The sequence below is a fragment of the Lepus europaeus genome, chromosome 18 (assembly GCF_033115175.1).
Source record: "Lepus europaeus isolate LE1 chromosome 18, mLepTim1.pri, whole genome shotgun sequence".
Classification (NCBI taxonomy): Eukaryota; Metazoa; Chordata; class Mammalia; order Lagomorpha; family Leporidae; genus Lepus; species Lepus europaeus.
This window is the reverse complement of record NC_084844.1, coordinates 7275288-7300625: the sequence shown is the minus strand read 5'-3', so window position 1 is coordinate 7300625 and position 25338 is coordinate 7275288. Positions and strand designations below refer to the sequence as shown.

The following is a 25338-nucleotide window of genomic DNA, read 5'->3' as shown; positions in this document are numbered from 1 at the left end:
AATCCAAATTGAGATGTGTTGTCAGGGGAACGTATGCACCAGATTTCCAAGAAGAGAAGGCGAACTGTCATTTGTAACGTTATGACGTGGATCACAGCTGAGATAGCAGGGGCCTGCCCTGAGTGAGAACAGGTGCATGTATATGGGCAAGGACATGTGTGTGTGTGTGGGCGGGTGCTGTAGGGTAGATAGGAAATGAAAGAGAATCATCCAAGGAGGAGAAAGCCTGAAGAAAATTCACATGGCTTCAAGTGACCCTTAAAAGTCATCATTTTGACAAAGTTCCCATCATTCTCTGAGGCACACCCAGCTCCCTCCCACACAGAGACACCTGCTTGCTCTGTTCTGTGACCATTAAGCCACAATTCACCTTCTTTCCACCAAAGGGAAAATGGTTAGGAAGGCAAAGGCTACGGCACCAAACAAGAGTCAAAGTTCAACCTTAAAGCCTCTTTGCATCCACTCTCAAGCATGGCTAAAAATATCTTCAAAGGACAGCCAGCTTCATGGATGCATGTTTTATCAGTAGGAGGCAAGCCAACAGCATTTAAACCCAAAATCGAGTTACCATCTCCGCAGAACAATAACCACATGCAGTAACCCAGTGCCAGACGTGGTGGCCACTTTGCTCGCCACACTCAGCCTGCTCCAGTGGAGGTCAATGTGGTCCTGCCAAGGTGCTGGACCTTGGCCCCTTGCCCTGTATCCGGTTGAACGGCCCAGCAATTCTAGACACTTTCCTGGTCTCAAACTTCACTGGACCAAGGGGTGCCCAGATCACTGGTCGCACACCCTGGTGTTACTGGAAAGAGTGTTTTGGGAAGGAAGTAGCATTGCAGAATGAATCAAATAGCCCTCCCAGTCTGGTTGGGCCTCCTCTAAGCAGTTAGAGGGCTGAACAGAGCAAAAAGACTGTGTAGTAGCTGCCCTTGGAATAGAACTGGGACCCTCACACCTAGGTCCCATGTCCATCGGCCCACACCACGGATCTGGACTTGCCATGCTCCATAATCAGGTAAGCCGACCCCTGGCAACAAGTCGTGCTGTGTACACAGATGCTCCTCCACATACGGCGGAGTCACATCCAGATAAACTCACCGTTACGCTGAGTGTGTCGTTAAGTCAAACGCGCATTTAACACATGTGACCCACCAAGCATCCAGGTGCAGCCTGGTCTACTTCAAACAAGCTCAGAACAAGTGTCCTTAGCCTAGGACTGGGCAAAACCATCCCACCCAGGCCCGTATTTGTGATAAAGGGTCGACTATCTCACATAATTGATTGCGTCTTGTACTCAAAGAGAAAAACAGAACGGCTGTACCGGCACACTCTCACACCATCGGAAAGTGAGAGAACCATTAAGCCTGCCCTGGGGAGTCAGGGAGCATCGTGCACATCTCCCCCTGGTGCTGGTTCTCCGGGGAACCCTGGCTGGCAGCCGTCTTGCCACCCCGACAGTCCTGCCTGCAGCCCATCGCTTCGTCTCCTGATATCAGGAATGTGAAGGCTCAGGTTCTCAGCCGCGGGAGCTGGACTCCTGGCAGCTGCAGTGCCCACACACCCCGGCTGGACCCACAGCAATGGCCTGGAGGGATAAGTAATACCACCCGGGATGTTGGGGGGGGGAGGGACTTGCAGCCAAGGAGCAGGAGTGGGCAGGGTCTCACAGAGGCTGTTTGTCCCTTCTTCCGCAATCCCTCTGTCCCTTCCTGCAGACCCTCCCGAGACCCAGCAGCTCCCTCCAGCCTCTCTGGGGACGTCCTCCACGATCCATGACCACACATGAAGACCGGGCATACTGAGACGCTCTGGCCAGCTTGCTGGTACTTTCTCGCCTTCTCTGGGTGCGTCTCTTCCTTTCCCACTACTCTTGCCTCCCTGCCGTGCCCAACAAAGGGCAGGATGTAAATTTTTCCATTGGTTCTGTCGTGCCAGAAACCCAGAGGGAGACACACAACCTTTCTCTTTCGGCAATCCCTTGCCTGTCCAGGAAACAGCTGTGGTCTTCTTTGATCAAGGGCCCTCATCGGTTGGACCAGGAGTTGGGAGCCCACAACAGGGCCACCTGCTATGTGGCTGCTGTTTGACCTGTTCCCTGAAGCAGAAATGAGCTGAGCCACGTATCTCTTTCGCTTGACTACAGTGGAAGAGAGAAAGATGCATTCGCTGAGCAGTGGTTGCTGGGCACAGAAGTTACAGAAAACTGTCTTACTGAGCCTAAGAAAAAGGAGTGAGCGAGCGAGCGAGCGGGAGAGAGGGCGGCGGACAGACACGGAGATGACCTTCAGACACGGAGATGACCTTCTAGGTCCGAACTTGTTCATTCACAAGGCTGCAGCTTCGGCTGCTCTGAATTTTCTACATCCTCTCAACGAGTAGCTTTCAACTTAAACCAGCTGCTGACCAACCTGTGCATAATTTCTCCAAAAGCAACCTGACTTCTTACCTGGGCGGCTTGTGACACAGAGCTTTTGTAATAAAACAAAATGTCCAGGGATGTGCTTGAAATGCGATTTTCTTTTCGTTAAGTTCACCTGAAATATGGAGTGCTCTCTTGAGTTTGTATCCATAGGTTTCTTTCCCCCAGGTAGCAGAAGTTTTGTTTGCATTTTTTTTTTATAAACATTTATTTACTTATTTGAAAGGCAGAGGTCTTCCATCACAGGATCCCTCCCCAAATGGCTACAATAGCCAGGGCTGGGCTGGGCTGAAGCCAGGAGGTCCATCCGAGTCCCCCACATGGGTGGCAGACCCTAGTACTTGGGCTACCCTCTGCTGCCTTCCCAAGTGCATTAGCAGGGAGACAGAGTAGAGGGCAGTTGGAACTTGAACTAGAGTTCCAGTATGGGATACCAACATCATCTCTCTCTCTCTCTCTCGCTCTCTCTCTTCCTGTCACTCCACCCTTCAAAATACATAAATAAATCTCTAAAAAAAAATAAGCTTCAGTTTTTTAAAAACATGTTCTTAACAGAAGGTAATCCTAAAAGGCAACACGGAGAGAACATTTGCAAGACGTCACACCCAGCTAGAACCAGGCAGTGTTTGCGTTCTGCAGGGCGCCGACCTAATCCTCGCCTGGAAAGCTGTGGCACTTCCTTGTTTCTCCGTCCACGGAGACGCTCGGCCAAAGGATACGGTTTCATGCGTTTTACTAAACCGCAGAGAGGAAAACAAGGGGATTTTTACACCTTGAAAAAGACCAGGGGTCACAGCGGAGATAGGATCGGCAGCAGGATGGGACAGGCCGGGGCAATGCGGGACCAACAATTCGGACGAGGGTGCCACTGGAGGGAGTGATGGGGAGAGGTGAGGCCAGAGAGATCAGGACGGGATGCAAGTGTAGGTGGGGGAGAAACGTCAAGTCTCCCGAGGCAAGAGGTCAGTGGAAAAGACAACAAACGAGGGAAGAGCTCAAAAGTCAGGCAGACACAGCGGTCTGAAGGGAGTCAAGAGGGCGAGAGCAGGTTCACACAGAGCGTGGCATCAGAGCCAGGCTGCTGACATGAGTGCCCACGCAGCACAGGGTGGAGGGAGGTGGGGGCTCACAGAGGCCCAGAGCCCAGGTCAGAAGCCGGCTAACAAGGTGAGATCCAAGCGCAGGAGAGGGAGCCTCACCTCGGTGGCGGTGGGCACTGCCTCTTACAATGCAGCACTCCCCCTGCCCTTCCTGGCTGCAGATGGGAGGGTAGGGGGCGGGCCTACCCCACGGCTGGCTGTGCAGAAGGCGGCAGTCATGAACCTCACTTTTTTAAATACAGATTAGCTAACGCAGGGTCCGCAGAGGCACTCCCCACGGCGCTCTCATGCCCTGCCCTTGACTTGATGGTTAAACTCTTCCTCCCCCTCCCTTCTCCTCCCGGGAGCTCTAGGAAAAGCGCTGACATCTACCGAGCTGTACAAGTCCAGAGCCTTAGGGACGTCTCTCAGTGTTCCCATCCCCTACGTCCACCTGGATGCCTGGTGCTGCTGGTTACTTATTACACAGCAAGATGAAGCCTTTCCCCGCACCGCCCCTGCCTGGCTGCCAGCACCAGGACGGTGCCAGAATGCACAGGGGCTCCCTCCCACCAGCCCCACAACGCCCAGAGCCAGGGAGATGTGTATCCCCCTTACACAGATTCACAAACCGAGGCACAGAGACGTGAAGTGACTTTTCAAAGTACACCCAGGCGGTAAGCAATGGTGTTCGGGTCTGGACCCCACCACAAGGGCTGTGGACAGGCAATACTACAAAATGCATGGTGAGGGCTCAATATCGTGGCGCGGTGGGTTAAGCCACCACTTGTGACACCTGTATCCCGTGTGGGTGCCGGGTCGAGTCCCGGCTGCTCCGCTTCCGATCCAGCTCCCTGCTAATGCGCCCGGGGAGAGCAGTAGAAGATACCCAAGTGCTTGGGTCCCTGCCGCCCACGTGAGTAACCAGGAGTCCTGGTTTCAACCCAGCCCAGCCCTTACCTGTGGTAGTCACATGGGGAGTGAACCAAGAGGTGGAAACTCTCTCTCTGTCTCTGTCTCTCTCTGTTGCTTTGTCTTTCAAATAAATACATCTTTAAAAAATTTAAAAAAAAGTGCGGGGTGGGGGGGAGGAGGCAGCTGGAGAAACCCGCCTGCAGATGCACACGTCCTGCTGCTGCAAGCTGGCGCCTCCTGGAGGTGCCCTTTCGCATCTACTCGCGCCTCCAGGCAATCCTGCCAGACTCAGCGAACAGCCGGAGCTCGAGTCTGAACCCTGTGTTTCGCCTCCGCAGTGAAGATCAGAGGCCAATCCTCCACCGAGACGAGGGGCTGCTTCCTGGGCCAGGTGAGGAGCGGGGGCCATGGGCTGCACCCGCTCGCTCCTGAGACTAATCCCAGCTTCCGAGCTAGGTTCACCTGCCTGGGAGGTCCCTCTGCACAAATGACTAGGCAGGGAAAATTCTAGAATCGTGGATCTTAGCCTGGACGTATTCACCATCGCCCCACCTCGCACCAGTACAGCCCTTTCTCCCTCATTCTTTTGCCCTGGTTCACTTCCTGCAGGGCTGGCTCCACGAGTGTGTGGCCAGCACAGCCATACACGGTCTACACGCAAGAGAAGATCCAGGTTGTGTGGATGGCCCATGCTCCCTGTTGCAGGGTCAGGTCCTGGGCACCTGTGAGGGTCTTGCTCCAACAGGATGCATCCCTTTACCCAAGGGCATGGAACAGAATAGCAAACAAAACAGGTACAGGAGATGTGGCCCAGGAAAGGACATCCCTGGCCCCCTGCAGAAGGGACAAGGGGAACAGGGTGGGGGTCCTTAAGCCCCTCTTCTCGCCTTCCTCCTAGCACCAACATCCTCACACCGTGGGGTAAGTGCACATCACGGGGAACTTGTTGGAAATGCTGATTTCTGGACCCGCTCTTAGGTCCTAAGTCCTCATGTCTGAGCCGGAGCCAGGAATCCGCATTCCTCACTGGTGCTGCGATTTTTCTGCTTATTTCTCCAACCAGGAGGAGAGAAGCATCGCTCTAGGAGCCCACGCAAGAAGACGGGACACCCTCCCCACCTCCAGTGCAGCCTCCTGACACTGTCGCACTCCATACTGTTAGTTTATTTGTATCTTCCATCTGCTGATTCACTCCCCAGATTGCCACGATGCTGGGGGCTGGGCCAGGTCGAAGCCAGGAGTCAGGAACCCTATCTGCGTCTCCCACATGGGTGACAGGGGCCCAAGCACTTGGGGCATCTTCTGCTGCTCTTCCAGGCACACTAGCAGGGAGTGGGAATAGCCGGGACTCAAACCGGCACTAGGATATGGGATGCCTGCGAGTGTTCCACGGGGCACCGCAATACCAGGCCTCCATCTTGTCTTTTTAAAAACCTCATTCTTAGGAGAGCCTGCGTTTTTTTCTTTTTTTAAGTCTTAAAGATTTTACTTATTTATTTGAGAGGTAGAGTTACAGAGAGAGGGAGAGACAGAGAGAAAAGTCTTCCATCTGCTGGTTCACTCCCCCAATGGTGGCAACAGCTGGAGCTGAGCCAATCCAAATCCAGTAGTCAGGAGCTTCTTCTGGGTCTTCCACGTAGGTGCACGGACCCAAGGACTTGGGCCATCCTCTGCTGCTTTCGCAGATACATTAGCAGAGAGCTGGATAGTAGGAGGAGCAGCCGGGACAAGAACCAGTACCCATATGGGATGCTGGTGCCACACGCAGAGGCTTAGCCTACTACACCACGGTGCACCCCAGGAGTGCCTGCGTTTTCATAACCAGGATGTGGGCTTCCTCCCCAGAGGCCCAGACGAAGCCCTTCCTCTCTCTATCCCATCACAGAGCCCACACCCATGGCAGCCTCCACGGTACAGGGATAACAGCGGTGGTAGCCGACGGCCCAGGGCCGGAGCTGGCCCAGAGCGGATGGAGAGGAGGCTCTGCCGACCTCCCCAGGGCCCACAGCAGTCCCTGAGGACCGTGTGGGGTCAGGGGGCTGGGGTCACTGGTCCTGGACCAGCAGTCATGTTCTGAAGACGCATGTGCACAAATCTTCATGCTCGTGGGCGGCGCTGTTTGCAACCTGGCCTCCCTCAAGGACTTGTCCAGTTGCTTCTCCCTTCCCTGGGTGGGGAATGAACTCCCCATCCTCCCTGCTTCTTCCCCGAAGCCCCTGGGCAGGCCCCACCTGCAGGCATGAGGTAATGCAAGCTGGGACTTGGGCGGAAGCCCCGTGCAGATGGCCCGGGCAGGGCCTCCGCCCCCCAGTTCTGGACAGAATTAAAACCCGACCACCTATCTGATGGAATTACACCGAAGAAAGGAAATGTGTCTTAAGAGCGGGCGGGAGGCGGATGACTGCAGTCCCCAAGAATGCTGCGGTTGGACCTTTGTTGCTGTGTGTTTCTGGCACAGTTCATCTGTGTGACTGCACGAGGGCCGCGCGCCCGTGACAAAGGCCTCTTTCTTACGACAGCTCAGAGCTCCCACACGGGGACAGCCCTGACTCCCCCAGGGAGGGCTGGCATCGGAGCGGCGGCAAAGAAAGGGAGAGAGCCGCCGCGTCTCTCTGGCTTGGGCCAAACTGCACTGAACCAGGAGGGACCGAGGAGAAGGAGGAAACCCAAATGTCGACTCCGTTCCGAAATCAAAAAAGAGCCTAGAAAGCCGTGGGGTGGACACGATGCATCGGCAAAGAGGAAAACACGAGAGCTCCCGGGGAAGCTCACGGGAAATGCATGTCGGGAAAACCTGAGCAGTGGAATCCGGCAGTTTTTGTTTGCACTCAAATAATCTTTTAGCTCCACTTTCCCACAAACGTTTTGAAGCTCCCTCATACAGCCACAGGGCTGGTGTGGACCACGGAAGAAGAGGAAGGATGCTAAGCCAGGGTCAGTGCAGTGGAGACGCCGAGCAGGGGGCACGGGGCAGCCTGTGTGTGGGTCTCTTGCGCGGCTGTGACACAGCACACCAACTGGTCGCTCAGCGACTCTCGCGGCCTGGAGGCTGTAAGCCCAAAGGCAAGGTACAGGCAGGGCCACATTCAGATGGCTCAGGGCTCAAGCCTCCCTGGCCTTTCCCTGGCCCCTGGTGGCTTTGGGCAAACCGTGGCATCCCTTGGCAGGTGGATGTATTGCTCCCATCTCTGCCCCTGTGGCCACACGGCCAGCTTCCCTCCAGGTACTGGTGTCATCACACCCTCCTCTGTGTGTGCGCCTTTCCTCCTTGTCCCGCCGAGGATGTACGGTCCACCCTACTCCACGATGAGCTCACTAGCTAACAGCATCTGCAATCTCACTCGATAAGGTGACGTTCACGGGTGCTGGGCATGAGGACTTCAACATGCCTTCTTAGGGGGACAATTCCACCACCGCCTGATTCCGGAACTTTCAAGACAGGAAACCCTTGCTCAGTGACTACGTCCTCCAGTGACACTGTCCATGCGTACCAGGATGTGAGGCCATTAGATCACCCCAGCATGGGGTCGGTTTTCAGGGTCTCAGCAGGTACAGGGCCTGGGAGGCAGAAGCGTGTAGTGGTTAAAGGCATGGGCTCTGCAGCCGGGCTGCAGGTGCTTGGGTTCAGATCCCACCTCTGCCCCTCACCCCTGCGAGTGCCCGGGCACATTCTGCAGCTATGAATGGGGTAACAACATCTCACTCAGAGGGTGCAGAGAAGAGGCAGGCGACTTAGGACACACAGAGTGATCCCCCAGCCCTCCACCCCACCCCCTGCTAGTACTCAGGGAAAGTCAGCCTTCCTGACCATCTCAGGATGGCCGGCGGCTGGGCAGAGCTAACCCGTGGGCTGCTGCAGCAGGTGCACCTGGGCTAAACCCTGATCTGCCCCTGGCCGGAGAAGGGCATCAGAGAAGCTTCCTCCACCTCCCAGGGCTCTGTGGCCACAAGTCCGTCTGGGGCGGCAGCAAGCCCTACGTGCCGAGTGCAAACACCCCGGGAGTAGCACATGTCCCCACCAGTGCCACGCAGGCTCCAGCGCTCCCCGGCTGCTTTTCCTTGATTATCAGGCAAGATGCTGTACCATGAAGGACAGACCCCCCAGCCCTACCCCCACCCCCAGAACATAAACCAGGCCTCTCCTCCTGAGTGGTCTCCTTGGGAAGACAGAATCACTTTCTTCCCCAAGCTGCTTGGAACAAGCCGTTTGGGAGGATGGCCGGGGCCGCGGTGGCAATGGGGCCGAGAAAAGAAGCCTGTGGCATCTCCAATGCTGGGAGAGCCACAAAGAACCCACACTGCCCCTCCCAGAGGGCTCTGCGGGGCCTGTCCCTCCCCCCCCACCCCGAGCCTGCTCCAGGCTAACAGAGCAGACGTTGTGCGGAGACCGCTCCCCGTGCCAAGACGCCCAAGCCCTGTCGCCAGGGACTGGGGTGGGGGTGGCTGGGGGCAGCGGCGGAGGAGGAAGGGGCCGCGGCATAAAGGGCCCCTTGTGCAGCTGGCGGGGGAGAAGCCACCGATGGGCAGACGGGGGACGGCATGGTGGCCTCGCTCTTGCTCTCGAGAGGATGACTCGTGTGCTTAGGGAGGAGGGCCCGGAAGTGAGTCCAGGGAGCCGGGGGAGCAGAGGGAGGCAGCTCCTGTTACCTGGAGGGGTCCAGGCAGGCCACTGACGCCCTGGTGCAGAGCTGGCCCCGTGCAGAGAAAGGAAGCAGCAGCCTGGGGCGAGTGGGGGGTGGTGTCTGCTCCCAGCAGGGGTGCAGCACAGACGATGACAACTGAGGACACTGACCACCAGGACCAGGGTGGGGGAGCAGGTCGACGCTGTGCTGAGACTAGACAATGAAACCAGCCGGGACGGGTCACAGAAGGAAGAGAGGAGAGGTCTGTCCATGGCCCCCTAAACATGCACCTGTTGAAATTTGGTTGCCATGGTAATGGCATTCTGAGGGCAGGCAATCTGGCTGCGATTCCCACGTTGGTATTGGGAGGGAATTAGGATGAGGTCACAGGGTGCCCCCCTACCCCGCACTGTGAGGTGTCAGAGGAGGGAGAGACCTGAGCGGGTCACTGGCTGCGTCTCCCCAGGTGCTGTCCTCTCCAGGCTGGTACCATGCCACGCTCTTGGACTTAGCACCCTCCAGAACCGTGAGCCCAACCAACAAACGTCCATTCTTCATCAGTCACCTGGTCTCAGGCAACAGAGATGGACTGGGAGAGCAGCCACGGAACCAAACCCGGCACTGAGGCGGAGAGCCGCGGTGGGGAAGCCGTGGGTGAGACACAGTTCCCGGAAGTGCCCCCTGCAGAGCTACTCCCTCCTGTACTTTTGCCACCCGGTGACCAGGGGGTGGGAGCTCTGGTCCTGGCAAGAGGAATGGGCTGGCCATCTATCCGTCGTGTCTGAGAGTCTGGCCAGTGAGTGAAGACAATTCCTACCCCACGCACAGCCTCACTGACCCCTGGCACGGTTCCAGGTGCTACTGCTATTAGCAGCTCTGTTACCAAGATGTCTCGTTGCAGTAGGTAGACACAGTTATTCCCAATTTGCAAATCAATAAACTAAGTCACAGAAGAAAAGCAGCCTGTCAGTGTCACACAGTCAGTTAATGGTAGAGTCAGGCTTGGAGCCCGGGGAGACCAGCTTCTGAATCCTGGCTTTAAATATTCTACCATATTCCCTGTTCCATCCCCAAAGGGTCTGCAGTAAGAAAAACTCAACAGGGGCTCAGTGCTATGGCACAGGAGGTTAAGCTGTCACCTGCGACTCTGGCATCCTACACAGGCGCCAGTTCGAGTCCCGGCGGCTCCATTTCTGATTCAGCTCTCTGCTAATGTGCCTGGGAAAGCAGAAGATGGCCCAAGTCCTTGGGCCTCTGCACCCACGTGGGAGACTCAGAGGAAGCTCCTGGCTCCTGGCTTCGGCCTGGCCTAGCCCTGGGTGTTGTGGCCACTGAAGAATGAACCAGTGGATGGAAGATTTCTAACTCTTTAAAATAAATAAATAATTCTTTGAAAATGAAAAGAAAAATTCAATAGGAAGTAGGACTCATCCACGCCCCCTGCCTCTCTCTCTGCGGCCAGAGACCCAGGCACAAGCATGGTCACCCCGCTTACCAGCCAGGGGGCCTTCTCGGTGCCTCAATTTTCCGAATCTCTGAAATGGGCTACCACACTCATCATGGCTGTGGTTTGAGGGCCAAGGTGCAGGTGTTGACCCTTCTGTGTTTGAAGAGTGGCACTTTCCAGGTTAAACATAAGCTCTGAGATCTTTGATCTTAGCACATAAAGTCATGTTGAACACGCCATTCCCTTCAGCACAGAGCTGCCACAGAACCCAGCCATTGCAATCCTAGTGGTGTGAAAACACCCCCCCCCCACTACCAGCCAGAGACTCCCCAGGCATTCACAGCGGCAGTGGGGGGAAGGGACCTGGTGGTTCCGCCCCTGTGACCACATTCTCAAGGGCCCATCTCACTGTTCCCCAGAGCAGCTGCAGGTGGGGGTGCTCCATACCCCTCCCCGTGTGGAAGGACCCTTTCCCCGGGGCTCTGGGAGCGGAATGATGGGCACCCAGAGTTATCTGTGCCACTGTTCTTCACTTTCTCCACATCACTCCAGAATCCCACGTGGGACAAATGGGTTTTTTGCACCTACTGGTGTCAAAATCTCTACTTTGGGGGCCGGTGCTGTGGCGCAATGGGTTAATGCCCTGGCCTGAAGCACCACCATCCCATATGGGCGCCGGTTCTAGTCCCGGCTACTCCTCTTCTGATCTAGCTCTCTGCTATGGCACGGGAAGGCAGTGGAGGATGGCCCAGGTGCTTGGGCCTTGCACCTGCATGGGAGACCCGGAAGAAGCTCCTGCCTCCTGGCTTCGGATTGGCGCAGCTCCAGCTGTTGCAGCCATCTGGGGAGTGAACCACGGATGGAAAACCTCTCTCTCTGTCTCTACCTCTCTCTGTAACTCTTTCAAATAAATAAAATATAAATATATATATTTTTAAATCTCTACTCTGTATCTCTGATGTGAACTGGAAAATTCAGCGGTGTTTTTCTCTGATCCTGTCTGGTCCTTGAGCCCCACTTCCAGCCAGAGAACAACAGGTGAATTCACAGGATGGATCACAGGATCGGATCCTTCCCCAAGCCAAGGTGCTTTCCTCAGGGAGAATTCTTAGGAGTTCAAGAACCGAGGACCCTCTTAGGGCTGTGACTCCCCTGCCCTCACCCTCTTCCTGTCCTGGGTGACTTCTACATACAGGAAAAGACGGCAGGGAAGCAACACTCAGAGGAAACCACTTACGAGTACAGCTTCCCACTTGTGAGAGACTGAATTTTCGGTGTAGACTGGAACACGGGAGCAGGACAGATCAGACAGCCCAGGTCGTCTTGTTGTTGCGTTGCCCAGGAGTTCCAAAGGACTACGTTGCAACCCAGACACAGCTTAGGGGGCAGGTGTTAAGATGCTAGTTACCTGAGTTCAACACCCAACTCCGCTCCACACTCCAGCTCCCTGCTAACACAGATGCTGGGAGGCAGAGGGGATGGCCCAAGTGACTGGGTCCCTGTCACATACGCGGTAGACTTGGCTTTAGCCCTGGCCAGTGTGAGTATTTGGGAAGTGAAGGAGTGGATGGGAGCCCTGTCTTTTTCGGCCTCCATGTGAACCCCAAGTTCTGGAGGTGCGACATTTCAGTTGTCTTTCATGGTCTTTTCCTTTCTGCTGCCTCGCCTAGCCAGCAATGACATCAAACAGCCACATGGGGGCGCTGCCTGCCTGCCCGCACTTCCGAATCCCACTGTCTCCACAGTTCCAGGCAAGGATGTCAGTGTGTGGGAGGACTGGGAAGCAGAACGGAAGACAGGGAGCTGCCAAGAGACTCCTCCAGGATCCCAGACAGGGCAGGGTGACAGGTTCAAGGGCAAGGCACTTGTTTACAGAGAGCAAAATGGCGAGCACAACCTGCGCTGGGCTGCAGACAAAAAGCACAGGAATGGACCAGTTCTGCAGCAGGCTCAGCTGAGAAGGGTGGGGGCCCAGGTACCTTCCTGACCTCGGGCTGGGTCAGCTAAGGACCACTCTCCAGGGGCCACAGGGCTGGGGATGGCACAGCCCAGTTCAGAGGGCAGACGGGAGGTCAAGGTGTACAACCTTGAGCAAGGCAGGGTCTCCTCGCAAGCTGCAGACGCCTGGGAGATGTGACCCTGCCCAGAGCACGGGTAGACGCCTGGCACAAGACAGCTCTGGCTGCTCCTTCATTGAAAGTTGCTCATGTGAACTATAACTTAAAAAAGTTCAGGCACGGGCGCTGTGGCACAGCTCACACCCCATATAAGAGCCCCAGGTCAAGTCCCAGCGACTCCACCTCCAAGCCAGCTCCCTGCTAATGCACCTGGGAAGCAGTGGGTGACGGCACAAATGCTTGTGTTGAGTCCCTGCCACCCACGTGGGAGACACGGGTGGAGCTCCCGGCTGCTGGTTTTGGCCTGGCCCAGCCCTGGGTGTTGCAGGCATTTGGGGAGTGAATCAGCAGGTGGAAGACAGTCTCTTTCTCTTTGCCCCTGCTATTTTTTTTTTTTTTTTGGACAGGCAGAGTGTACAGTGAGAGAGAGAGACAGAGAGAAAGGTCTTCCTTTGCCGTTGGTTCACCCTCCAATGGCCGCCGTGGCCAGCATACCAGGCTGATCCAAAGCCAGGAGCCAGGTGCTTCTCCCGGTCTCCCATGGGGTGCAGGGCCCAAGCACTTGGGCCATCCTCCACTGTACTCCCAGGCTACAGCAGAGAGCTGGCCTGGAAGAGGGGCAACCGGGACAGAATCCGGAGGATTAGCCTATTGAGCCGCGGCGCCGGCCAGCTATTCTGACTTTTAAAAAAACCTACAAAGTCTATAGTGCAGCTCTCGGACCCCTCCCCTCCACAAGGAAGTCTCTTTAACTTCCCTACATGAAACCTGCCCCATCAAATGTGTCTTCAAGTTGGAAACTTGAAGCCTGCTTGAACAAAAGTAGGGAAATCACTACCACGTACAGCACGTCCTACTGCCATCCGCCTCAACTGGCCAATGTTGACTAATGTCCAGGAAAACACGTCTACTGTCATGTTGGCCCCTACATACATGGTCTCTTAGCTAGTGACTGCTGTCTTAAATGACTATTAACATACTGACGGGCAGGTGCATACTTCAAAAAGTTTGTGGGAAAATGGAATGACAAGATACGCTGATTCTGAAGCAGAACAGTGTTGAAGCCCATGCCTATATACTCATCAGGGGGATTTTCCATAAAGTTTTTCCGTGAAGTCATCTACAGTTTCTGTAAGCCGGGGCAAGAGATCCATCTGATGTGTGATCTGGGAGGCAGGCAATCTTTAAAGACGCCTCCATGTGTAATTTAATGAGCTCTATTAAATCCTCGGGGCATCTTCTACGAAGTGTCGGGGTGCTGGTTAGCGTTAGCTGGCTGGGTGCTCGGGGGGGACACACATCCAATCACATTTTGGGGGTGTGTTTGGAGACTGTCCGTGCACGTTCTAAAGTCTGTAGCTGGCCCCTTCTGCTACGCACAGCCTGCTCCAAGACGGCTGTTGCACCTGCCGATCAAGTGTGCTCACGGACTACAAATTCTTCTAGATGTTGGGTCTGTCGACGCTCAAAGCTTGGGAGCCTAAATACCCTCTCTCCCTGCTGGCTTGAATCGCTCCGGCCTCTGGGTTAAGAGAGAAGCCGAGGGCAGGTCCTCCCCCCCCTGCCAGGGAATGTGTTGTTCCGAGGTAATGACACCTGAAACGGAAAAAGCGCCCCAGCATCAAACTCCCCAAAGACACGTGTTCAGGATTCCTCTGTGGCTGGACTCAAAGGGAACTGCATGGGCCCAGATCCGAAAGAGGACAGCTGTGTTTGCCTTGAACCACGGCTGCCTTTCACTGGCCGAGAGTCTCCCGGACTCAGAGGGGACTGACTTCCCAGTGAACACCTGGACGCATGCTGACCCAGCCAGGAAGGGAGGGTGGGAGAGCGGAAGGAGCTGGGGAGGCGCGGAGGTGAGGAAGCCACAGAATTGAACACCAGGTGGCAGCAGCCACACACACAGCATAGGCGGGGCCTGCCCGGTTCCTTCTGCATCAGAGCGCGGCTGGAGTAGGAGCTGAAGTGGGAGCCTTCCTAGGGTGTTTATTGAATCTCTGCTTGTGCTGGCTCCGCTTCAGGACACGCCGTAAATGCGGCTTGTGAAAAAGACGGCTGCCCACGGCCGGCACGGTGGCGCAGGGGGTAAGCCACCACCTGCAACGCCGGCGTCCCCTGTGAGTGCTGGTTTGAGTCCCAGAGGCTCCACTGCTGATCCAGACCGTGGTTAATGCATCTGGGAAAGCAGCAGAGGTTGGCCCACATACAAGGGCCCCCACCACCACATGGGAGACCCGGATGGAGTTCCTGGCTCCTGGGTTGGTCGCTGTGGACATTTGAGGAGTGAACTAGGACATGGAAGAGGTTGCTCGCTCTTTCACTCTTTTTCTCTAACTTGGCCTTTCAAATAAATAAGTAAATCTTAAAAAAAAAAAAAAAAGACAGCTGGCTTCCAAGCATTTGATGATGAATCTGAGGCAGCGCCCTGGACTTTACAAGCTTACTATAAAGAGTCAGGTAGTGGGGCCGGTGCTGTGGCGTAGTGGGTAAAGCTGCCACCTGCAGTGCCGGCATCCCATAATGGGAGCCGGTTCAAGTCTCAGCTGCACCATTTCCAATCCAGCTCTCTGCTATGGCCTGGGAAAGCAGTAGAAGATGGCCCATGTGCTTGGGCCGCTGCATCCACGTGGGAGACCCAGAAGAAGCTCCTGGCTTCGGATCAGTGCAACTCTGGCAGTTGCAGCCAATTGGGGAGTGAACCAGCGGATGGAAGACCTCTCTCTCTCTCTCTCCCTCTCCCTCTCCTTCTCCTTCTCTCTCTTTGTAACTCTGACTTTCAAATAAATAAAGAAATCTTTTTTTTTTTTTTTAAAGAGTCAGGTAGTAGATAATTCCAGTTTCCCAGCCCAAGATCTCTATGGTAATTACTCAACTCAGCCACTGTAGCATGTCAATAGCCACGGGCAATACGTATGCAAATGAATGTGCCTGCGTCCCAATAAAACTTTATTTAAACAGACGGTTTGATCCAAGTTTGACCCATGGGCTGTAGTTTTGCAGGCAAATGAACAGAAAACTCTACCTGGCCAGGAGTTTTGACCACAGGTGCTCCTCAATGCACAAGAGGGTTCTGTTGGATAAACTCGTCTCAAGCTGAAAATATTCTGAGTGGGCGCTGCATGGAACGGCACCCAGCCCACTGTATACCACGGTGGCCATGGAGGACCGCCCATTTCCCCTTGGGATCAGCAGCTCAGTGCTGCTGTCCAGCGCCACGAGAGGGCTCATCCGCCTAGCGCCGGCCGGGGAAAGGTCCATCAAAATCCCAAGTACAGTTCCTAATGAACACTTATTGTTTCCACGACAATCTTAAAAGTCGGAACATCGTTAACTCAAACCATGCGAGGTCACGGACCACCGTGTCGCTACCCCAGACCTGTGCTGGCGATTCTTTCCCCAATCCAACTTTTCTTTCCTCTCAGTCCCAGCCACGGTGACACGAAAGCTACTCACGTCTCCTTGTCATCGAACTTGAATCCTCCCTTCTCCCTTCTATCATAGCAGAATCAGGTGGTAAATGCATTTGACAGCTCTCCCGCCAAGGGGCGGGTGTTGTGGTACAGCAGGTTAAACCACTGCTTAGGACACCAGCATCCCAAGTTCAAGTCCCAGCTGCTCAGCTTCTGATCCAGCTCCCTGCTAATGCAGCTGGAAAGGCAGCAGAAGATGGCCCAAGTACCTGGGCCCCTGCCACCCACGTGGGAGACCTACATGGAGTTCTAGGCTCCCGGCTTTGGCCTGGCCCAGACATGGTTGCTGTAGCCATTTGGGCAGTGAACCAGCAGATGAAAGACCTCTCTCTCTCTCTCTCTCTGTCCCTCTGCCTTTCAAATAAATAAGTCTTTAAAATAAAAGCTCTTCCTCTGATCAGTTACTTCTCATTGCCATTGTCTCACAAATTTCCTTTTCTTCCTCACTACTGATACACAGTGATAGGAGGTGGATGAATATTTTGGTTATCACTGAATTCTTCAGATCCATCTGTCTACCCCCAAATTATCCCACCGTAGCCAGTAGCCAGATTAACGCTTAAATTATCTCCCGAGTTATACCCTCCTGAGCGGCCAACCTCTTAATGCCCTCCGTCCAGCCAGTCCTCTGCCTTCCCTTCCACAAAGCAGGGGGGAGTTCCACCTGCCACCTCTCTCCTTGGGACCTGTCTTGGCATTGCCTGGCCCTCCCGTCTCCACACGTTGAGCCGGCCACCTTCCACGCTCCCCCAGCGCAGCACACAGTCCGCCCTTCTTCCAAGGGACTCTTGGACAGCCTGGCTTCTACCGCTTACCAATGCAGGCTGCTGACAAGTTTAACTGCCGGCTTAACGAATTCTTTTGGCTGTCTTTTCTGTCATTGATTTTCAATTACAGCACGTTGCGGTCAGACACTGTGGTCGGAGAGGTATTGATCCTGGGGTACCACACACAGGTGCTTGGTCAAAAACAATGAGCTCCCTCGGGGGGTCTACACACGCCAACTACACACATTTTGTTACCTTTCGAGTGCAAGGCTCCTGCTGTGGGTGCACACGGAGGCAGGGTTCCTCCCTCACCCCCGTGCACTGGCTCCCTCCTCCTTTACTCCTTAGGTATCTCCCGCTGTTAAGTCTGATTTGCTGGAGACTAAAAGTGCAACACCTGCTATTACTGTTATTATTATTATTAGCATCCGCTGGGTATGTTTTTGTTTATCCCTTTGATTTCAACCTTTCCATGTCATGTTTTGAGCACTGGAGCTTTTAGAGTAGAACCTGTCTCTCTTAGAAGAAGAGCTCAATCATCCAGTGACTGAACTGCCCTACCTTGTTTTCATATCTCCCATTCATTCATTCACCCCCTGCTCCATCCACACTGCTCCCCCCTCCCCCATGAGCATAACTGTCCTTTTATTTATTAGCATTTTTTATCAGTACCCTCTTTTCCCCATCTCCCTGGCATACCTTCCACACAGATCCTGCAGCAAGGGTTTATTTGTGTAGTGGACCAGGCCACCCAGATTCGCTCTTGGCAAAAACTTCAACTCAACCAAAAGACCAGGACTAGGCAAACCACAGCCCAGGGGCCCACCGCCTGTGTTTGTAAATGGACTGCAGTGAGGCACAGCCACGGCCACTTGTTGATGTGTTGTCCGTGGCCACCATGGCCCTTCCAGAGAGTCCAGTAGTTGCCACAGGGGCCATAAGGCCTGTGAGCCGTCGGGAACTTGGAAGGTTTGCCAGCTGCTTTGCCGGAGTGATGCTCTGAAGACCGTGTTTCTGTGTCCTTTATCAGAGCAGAGCAGTCTTCCATGGTTCTGTCACTGCCGTGCAGGGCGTCGGTCTCTTCCTCTGGTGCCTCTACAGACTTTCTCTTGGGCACAGTTCCCCCACAGGCAAGCAGAGCCTGTATTAGGGTGCAGTCTCGTAACAGTGTTTCACTGTGTACCATTTCAATCTGCAGACTCACATCTTTTCCCACCCCTGGAAAAGTCTCATCTCTTACTCTTCGATCTTCTCTCCATCTTTCTTGGGCTCTCCTTGGGTGATTGCTCTGACAGAACCCAGCCTTCTATTCCGTTTTCTGTCTCCATTTATCTGTCATAGCTTCCATCTCCTTACTTTTCTGTGCCGCAGTCCAGGTGATTTCCTCTGATCAATCATCCACTCCATGAATTCTACCTTCAGTCGTATCTAATCAGTTAACTGTCCTACAGTTTCATTTATCTGTGTTTTTTTTTTTTATTTTTAAAAGTTCTATGTGATTCTTTTCTCAAATATGCCTGTTCTTCTACAAGGCTATTATATTTTACTGCTATAATTCCTATCTCATATTAAATGTTAGAAACATTCTCACTTTGCAGCCATATATTTAAAAAAAAAAAAAACACCTTTATATGATGAGATTTAGGAGGAAGCACCTGGCTCCTGGCTTCAGATCGGTGCAGCGCACCGGCCATAGTGGCCATTTGGGGGTTGAACCAACGGAAGGAAGACCTTTCTCTCTCTCTCTCTCTCTCTCTCTCTCTCTCTCTCACTAACTCTGCCTGTCAAAAACAGAAGCCAGTAGATAGTCTCTGTGTACCCTGCACCCAGCTCCTCCTACTGTGACCATCTTACACACCACGGCACATTTTGTCACAACTAGGGAACCTTTATTGGTGCACTACTGTGAACCACGCTCCTGAGTACACTCAGAGCTCAGCTGTTTCCCCTGGAGCCTCTTCTGGTCCGGGGTCTCATCCAGGACGGTGCGACACCTTCAGTCTCCTCAGCTGCCTCTGCTCCGTGAGTTTATCACACTTCCCTTGTGGTTCGACAACCTTGAGAGTTTGCAGGAGCACTGGTCAGGTGTCTGGCCCCTCCCTCTGGGTTTGCCTGATGTCGTTCTCATGTTGTTTTACTGTATTGATTGGCCTTAGAGGACGATGCAAATGCACTTACCACTCCACCTCCGGTTCCTGCCTTTACTGCTGGCATCTTTCTTAGTCCTTGGCTATGACGTTTTGGTCGCTGCGTCTGTCTGCAGTGAGACGTCCACGTCGGCTGAGTTCCCCATGTCATTGTTGGGACAGAGCTTCCATTTCTTGGGAGTTTATGTCACACACACACCCCTGTGTTGTCTACGGTGATGGGGTACATGGCAGCACCCACCTCCGAACCAACACTCGGAGACGAAGATGGCTTGGAAGGAAGCTAAGGATCTGCACTCCTATGCAAAGCCCTGGCTGAGTTTGGGAGAGGAGAGGCCAAGCGGCCAGGGGGCAGGGGCAGAGTCCCTCTGCTTGGTGCTGCACCTCAGCAGAGTGGACCCTGCTGCCTGCCCGACTCCCAGCCTGGGGACAACGAGACTGCACCAGCAGCCCATTCAACACGACTGCCCATCACCCTCTAATTCCACTTCAATCATGTTACACTCTGATCGCCTGCTCTCTCCTCTCCTCCATAGAAAGGCAAACAAGTGGGGGTGGATTTAACACCACATGGGGCAAGTTTCTTCCTGGGGTTGTGGATGGGAATTAACGGAAGGCAAGACACCATCTTGGATTAGACACCAGAGCATCCTTTTTCCCACGTGTGCGGGGTCTGCCTCTCTGGACCCTGCACACAGGCACAGACGCTGATTCAAAAGCCCCAGTGTGGACAGACAACCGCAAGCCACATCCCCCGACCTCACTGTACAAACAGCTACGACGCCGGCGCTGACCACTGAGCTGCCCAGGCATTCTGCACTCTGCCAGTCCAGCCTCCACCTCAAGGCCCTTCCCCTCTGGGCTATCGAGCAGGAAGGTCTCACTTCCCACGTCCTTCTAGTCTCCACCCTCCCGTGAGACCCAGACGGTAGCATGAGCCGAAGGCAGGCAGCGCTAAGAAGCCCCGCTTCTGCATCTGCCACTCGAGGGTGCGGCCAGGGGTGTTCGGAAGGGAAGAACCCAAGGCACAAACAGTGGGTGGGTTTCTAAGCAGGGCAACAGGCTGAAGGGCGGGGGCTGCTCCAGAGAGCGTTCTCTCCCCGCCCCAGCAGACACAGTGACGATGGTGGCCCAGCTCCAACAGCTCCGCCCCGGACACTCAGTGGCACGTGGCCTGTGAGAAGCCCCCAGTGATGCCTGCATCACAGAGGGTCTCCAGGGGCCAGAGAAGATCAAGTCCGGCTGCTCCACCCCGATCCCAGGGAGAGGATCCTGTGGTGGGCGGGCATTGAGATCACACAGACAAGGCTGCTTGGTGGAGAGGAGGCAGGAGCCATGGTGGAAGGCATCTTTGCTCTGCTTTCTTGGGAAATGCTTAGAAAGATTAGCAGGAGGTGCGGGTGACAGCAGAGAGGGAGACAGGAGCCAACACGGAGATATCACGGGGGACGTGGTGCCACCAGACAGGGCCTGGCCTGTGAGGGCTACGCCCGGGGCAAGGCTGCCACTTGCAAGCATGGACCTTCTGCAGCGTGCGCAGCTTGCTGTGCCCCGGGAGGACCTGGCCTTTGAGTGCTCAGGAGGTCAGCGCCTCTGGGCGCCTCACCGCCCTGGACGCGGCTCCACTCAGAAGTTTCTCGTGGTCTAATGAAGTCAAGATCAACACGACTCTGCCAAGGGGCAGGGAGCCAGCCCCCTCCCCACGGCCCACGCTGGCGGGGCAGTCTGCGGGCTGTGTTGAGTCATAACGAGCCCTGGCTTTCGGTGACATTTCCTACAGTCTAAAGGCCCTTCCTCCCCCATCTGCCGTCTCATTTGATTCTGCACAACAGGCACTGCTTTTTAACGAGGCTGCTGGAGATAACGAGTGAGGAAATGACCAGGAGTCTGAGAGGCAGGGACAGGGGAGCTGATGGTGGAAGGCCTTGCAGCCGAGAACCTGCAAGCCCACACACACACGTTTTGGGTTTCATGAGGCAGCCATGCCTCGTTCCACCAGCCCTGGGAATCCCTGCCTGGCAACAACCACTTAGAACGTGCCCCACCTCTGGGGAAATGGACCAAGGGGGTGGCTCCAACACATTCCTCGGAGCTGGGGAGCAAGGAGAGGCCCCTGCAAGTTCAAAGCCTGGTAAGGGCGGAAAGGCAATGGGGGAGAAGCCAGTTACTGCCACGGCCAACAGACACAGGGCCGGTCACCACAGGAGAGGGTGTGAATGCTTGGGAGAACAGCAGTCCGCAGAAGTAGCTAGAAGCAGGGCTGATGAGCCAGGGGTCCATGAGCCATCTCACCCGAGTTATGTATTTACATAACTGAACTCACATGCCTCTAGACAGCAAGTGTGCCACTGGGAACTCGGCTCCGGCCCACCACTCTCAGCCATCTGCACGAGATGGCCTCCGCTTTCTGGTTTGGCCCCTTGGTTCCCTGGAGGATTCCCGGTCTGCCACCCTTGGATGGAAGCCTCTGTCCTGTTGAACTTCAGCCTGGAGGCCACAGGACTCACGGCATCGTGGGACCGGTGGGGGATCCATGTAGTGCTCGTCTCCATGGCGACTGAGGGACATCATGAGATGCTGGGGCTGGACCCGCATCGAGGCCCTGCTGAATCTCACAGAAGCCAGCGAGAGGAAGAGTTCCCGGGGCTGAGTGTCTACGGGGGGTGCTATCGCTTAAGTACTGGTCTGAGCGGCCCACAAAGGTGCACTGTCACTAAAGACTTGGTGCCCAGGGAGGCGCTGTTGGGAAGCAGTGGAAACCTTGGTGGCAGGTGCTCCCCTTGGAAGCGAGTCCTGGGGGAGGGTTGTTATAAGAATCTGAGTTTGGTCCTACACATCCTCTCTGCTGCTGTTTGTGAAGTGACCATTTGTTCCCAGATGCCACCACGTGATGCCATCCGGCACCCTCACCAGAGGCCCGACTCCTCGGCCCCTCAGTCTTGGTCTGAACCTCCCAAGCTGCGAGCTCGATACGGCTTCGCTCTTTGCAAGGCAGACGCCTCGGGTACGTTGTTGTAGTAACGCAAGGTAACAGAGAAGGCGAGAGCAAACCGGGCATGTGGATAACAGCATCCTGGCTGGGTCCCCTGTGGGCAAGGTGGTGACAGGGAACCCCGGAGGAGGCCCAGGCTCTGCCAGGCCACCGATGGGGACAGCAAGCCCCATGGGGGAATGATGAGGGGGAGGACCCTGTGAGAAACATCAACGTGGAGGCAGCAGAGGGCGATCCAGAGCCACAGGAGGACGTTCGGGAGAGAAGCAGAGGCCGGACATGGACTTGGGCATCGCCAGGACAAAGGCAGCAGATTCAGGCTTGAGAGCGTAGGATTCCCAGGGTGGGGGTGCTGCAGGAGGAGGGGGCTCTCCCGACAGACCAGGATCGTCAACACTTGAGGAGGGGCCGGAGGATGAGAAGCCTGCAGGGGTCTCCAGGGAGCAGGTGGACAGGGGAGGGACCAGTCAGATGGCCCCCACCGTCAGCCCTCACACATGTCAAGGGCGTAGGATACAGCGTGTGCCTGTGTCAACCTGGGTTCCTCAGAGACAGCTCCGACGATGACGCAGTGCAAAGCCGCTTCTGGGATTGGACGCCTCTGTCAACGTCCAAGCTTCACCTGACCTCGGCACCCCGGCACCCTGGCCACGAGCCCTGGCGCTGGCTTACCTGGCACTCTCGAAGGTGGCAGACGCTGTCTTCTCTACAGCTCCAAATCCAACTCCAACAGCGAGACCCTCTGGAAGACAGAAATGAGCAGGAGGGCTTAGGAACAGTCTCCCAACGAGGAGCATCACGGAACATCACTAGAGGCTTCCAGGAACAGGAAACTGACCTCAGGGGGCTGAAGTGGGGTCTCCACACCTGGCCCATGCATGGCCTGTGTGTGTGTGTGTGTGCGTGTGGCCTGAGAGCCAAGAATAATTCTTTCAAAATATTTTAAGATTTTTTTTTAAAAAATAAACCAATGATAGAACAATACTTCACAAGAAAAACACAGAACAATGCAAATTTTAGTGTCGGAATAAAGTTTTATCGACACATGGTTTCGCTCATTGAAAAACCGTGTGTGGCGAGTTCTGTAGCATCCCAGCAGAGTTGAGCAGTGGTGACAGGCCATGTGACCTGAAAACGTAAAATGGACCCTATCCGGCCATTCACAGAATTTGATGACCCCCAACCTGACACCAGAGGTACAGATCCCTTTGTTCCCTTGGGTGAAAAATTATCATTTTTTAAAACCCTAAACAAGGGCCAGCACTGTGGCCCAGTGGGTTAAGCCCCTGGCCTGCGGCACCGGCATCATATATGATCACTGGTTTCTGGTCCCGGCTGCTCCTCTTCCGATCCAGCTCTCTGCTGTGGCCTGGGAAGGCGGTAGAAGATGGCCCGGGTCCGTGGTTCCCTGCACCCATGTGGGAGACCCGGAGGAGGCTCCTGGCTCCTGGCTTCGGGTCAGCACAGCTCCGGCCGTTGTGGCCATCTGGGGAGTGAGCAAGAGGGTGGAGGACCTTTCTCTGTCTCTGCCTCTCTCTGTAGCTCTCTAACTCAAATAAATAAAAATAAATCTTTAAAAAAAAAAACTGTAAACAGGGCTGGCACCGCGGCTCAATAGGCTAATCCTCCGCCTAGCGGCGCCGGCACACCGGGTTCTAGTCCCGGTCAGGGCGCCGATCGTGTCCCGGTTGCCCCTCTTCCAGGCCAGCTCTCTGCTGTGGCCAGGGAGTGCAGTGGAGGATGGCCCAAGTGCTTGGGCCCTGCACCCCATGGGAGACCAGGAGAAGCACCTGGCTCCTGCCATCGGATCAGCGCGGTGCGTCAACCGCGGCGGCCATTGGAGGGTGAACCAACGGCAAAAGGAAGACCTTTCTCTCTGTCTCTCTCTCTCACTGTCCACTCTGCCTGTCAAAAACTTAAAAAAAAAAAATAAAAAAAAAAACTGTAAACAACAGCTGGTCAGCTCTTTTGTTAGAATTTTCCCACTAATGAATCATTGGAGGGCAAAAGCTAGTGGGGCCCGGGGCACGCCTCGGTTCATTAGCAAAACCAGCTCCAGCAGATATTTACCGCACAGCCCAGGCCTTCGATGTAGATAAATGCTCACCACGGCTCTGGGAGGTCGGGGCCTGCCCTAAGTGACACAGCTGCGCAGACTCAGATCTGGGCCTTGAACCTGCTGCCTGGCCTCTTGTCCTTCCCCAAGGGCCTTCTGCTGCCCCGTGGGCTGAAAGGGCAGCTCTGCCCGAGGCAGGAGGGGACCCCTGGGGGCCGTAACCGATGGCATCTGACTTGGGTGCCCTGAAGCAGCAGGTAATGCCTCCTCCCTCTGGCTCACCAAGAGCTAGGGCGAACATTCTGCCCCAAGGGTGGCTCGCAAATGAGCAATCCAGGGCCGGCGCCACGGCTCACTAGGCTAATCCTCCGCCTGTGGCGCTGGCACACCAGGTTCTAGTCCCATTTGGGGCACCGGTTTCTGTCCCGGTTGCTCCTCTTCCTGTCCAGCTCTCTGCTGTGGCCCAGCAAGGCAGTGGAGGATGGCCCAAGTGCTTGGGCCCTGCACCTGCATGGGAGATCAGGAGGAAGTGCCTGGCTCCTGGCTTTGGATCGGCACAGTGCGCCGGCCGCAGCGGCCATTTGGGGAGTGAACCAACGGAAAAGGAAGACCTTTCCCTCTGTCTCTCTCTTTCTCTGTCTAACTCTGTCAAAAAAAAAAAAAAAAAAAAAAAAAAACAGCTCCTGCAGGGAGCTACCTGTGGAAAAGGGAAGAGTGCATTTGTCACTGTGCCCGAAGCTGCTGTGGGAGTGAGGGGAAGGCAGGTACCTGAGGGCTAAGCCAATGAGAAGCCTGGGCCGGCGAGACACACACACACACACACAGAGCATCAGTAAGGGCACTGAGGCGGATGCTGAAGGTCAGATGGTGGGTGAGGATCCGCTGGCTGGAGGAGACGCAGTGAAACCAGGCTCCTGCTCCACGTGTTAGCTGACAGTGCACCCTGGGGAGGGAACTGGGACAAGGCACCGCTAACTCAGGTGCCCAGAGAAGGAAATGTGGCCCCACCAGCCCTGGACAGGCCCTGGGACCCAGCGAGGCACGGTCGGTCAGTAGGAGGAGCCTACAAACGCGCTACAGCAGAGGCCTCCCCTCCAGGATCCTCTGCCCCATCCCGCCCACATCTGCCTCTCTCCTCGGCCCCCTCGTAGAAAAGGGGCGTCGCGGGCTTCAGAGACCCGGGCCCGGCTCCTGCTGTGTTCCTTGCAGGTTCTTGTGAACCGGGAGACCCTTGCTCAGCTTCCGGGATGCTGTGCACCCGACACGCCCAGAGCCGGTCTCTCACTGCTGGCGCTTCACTGTGGGGG

General features: G+C 55.3%; 1 protein-coding gene across 7 annotated transcripts in view; it reads right to left on the bottom strand.

Annotated features, from left to right (window-relative positions):
- The window catches only part of SLC39A11 (solute carrier family 39 member 11), a 412593-nt gene that overhangs the window by 44555 nt on the left and 342700 nt on the right, over positions 1-25338 (bottom strand). For all 7 annotated transcript variants that reach the window (XM_062216930.1, XM_062216929.1, XM_062216928.1 and 4 more), the window contains one exon: positions 22648-22717. In XM_062216930.1, the coding sequence (XP_062072914.1) occupies positions 22648-22717 (70 nt within the window). The remainder of the gene's footprint in view (positions 1-22647; positions 22718-25338) is intronic.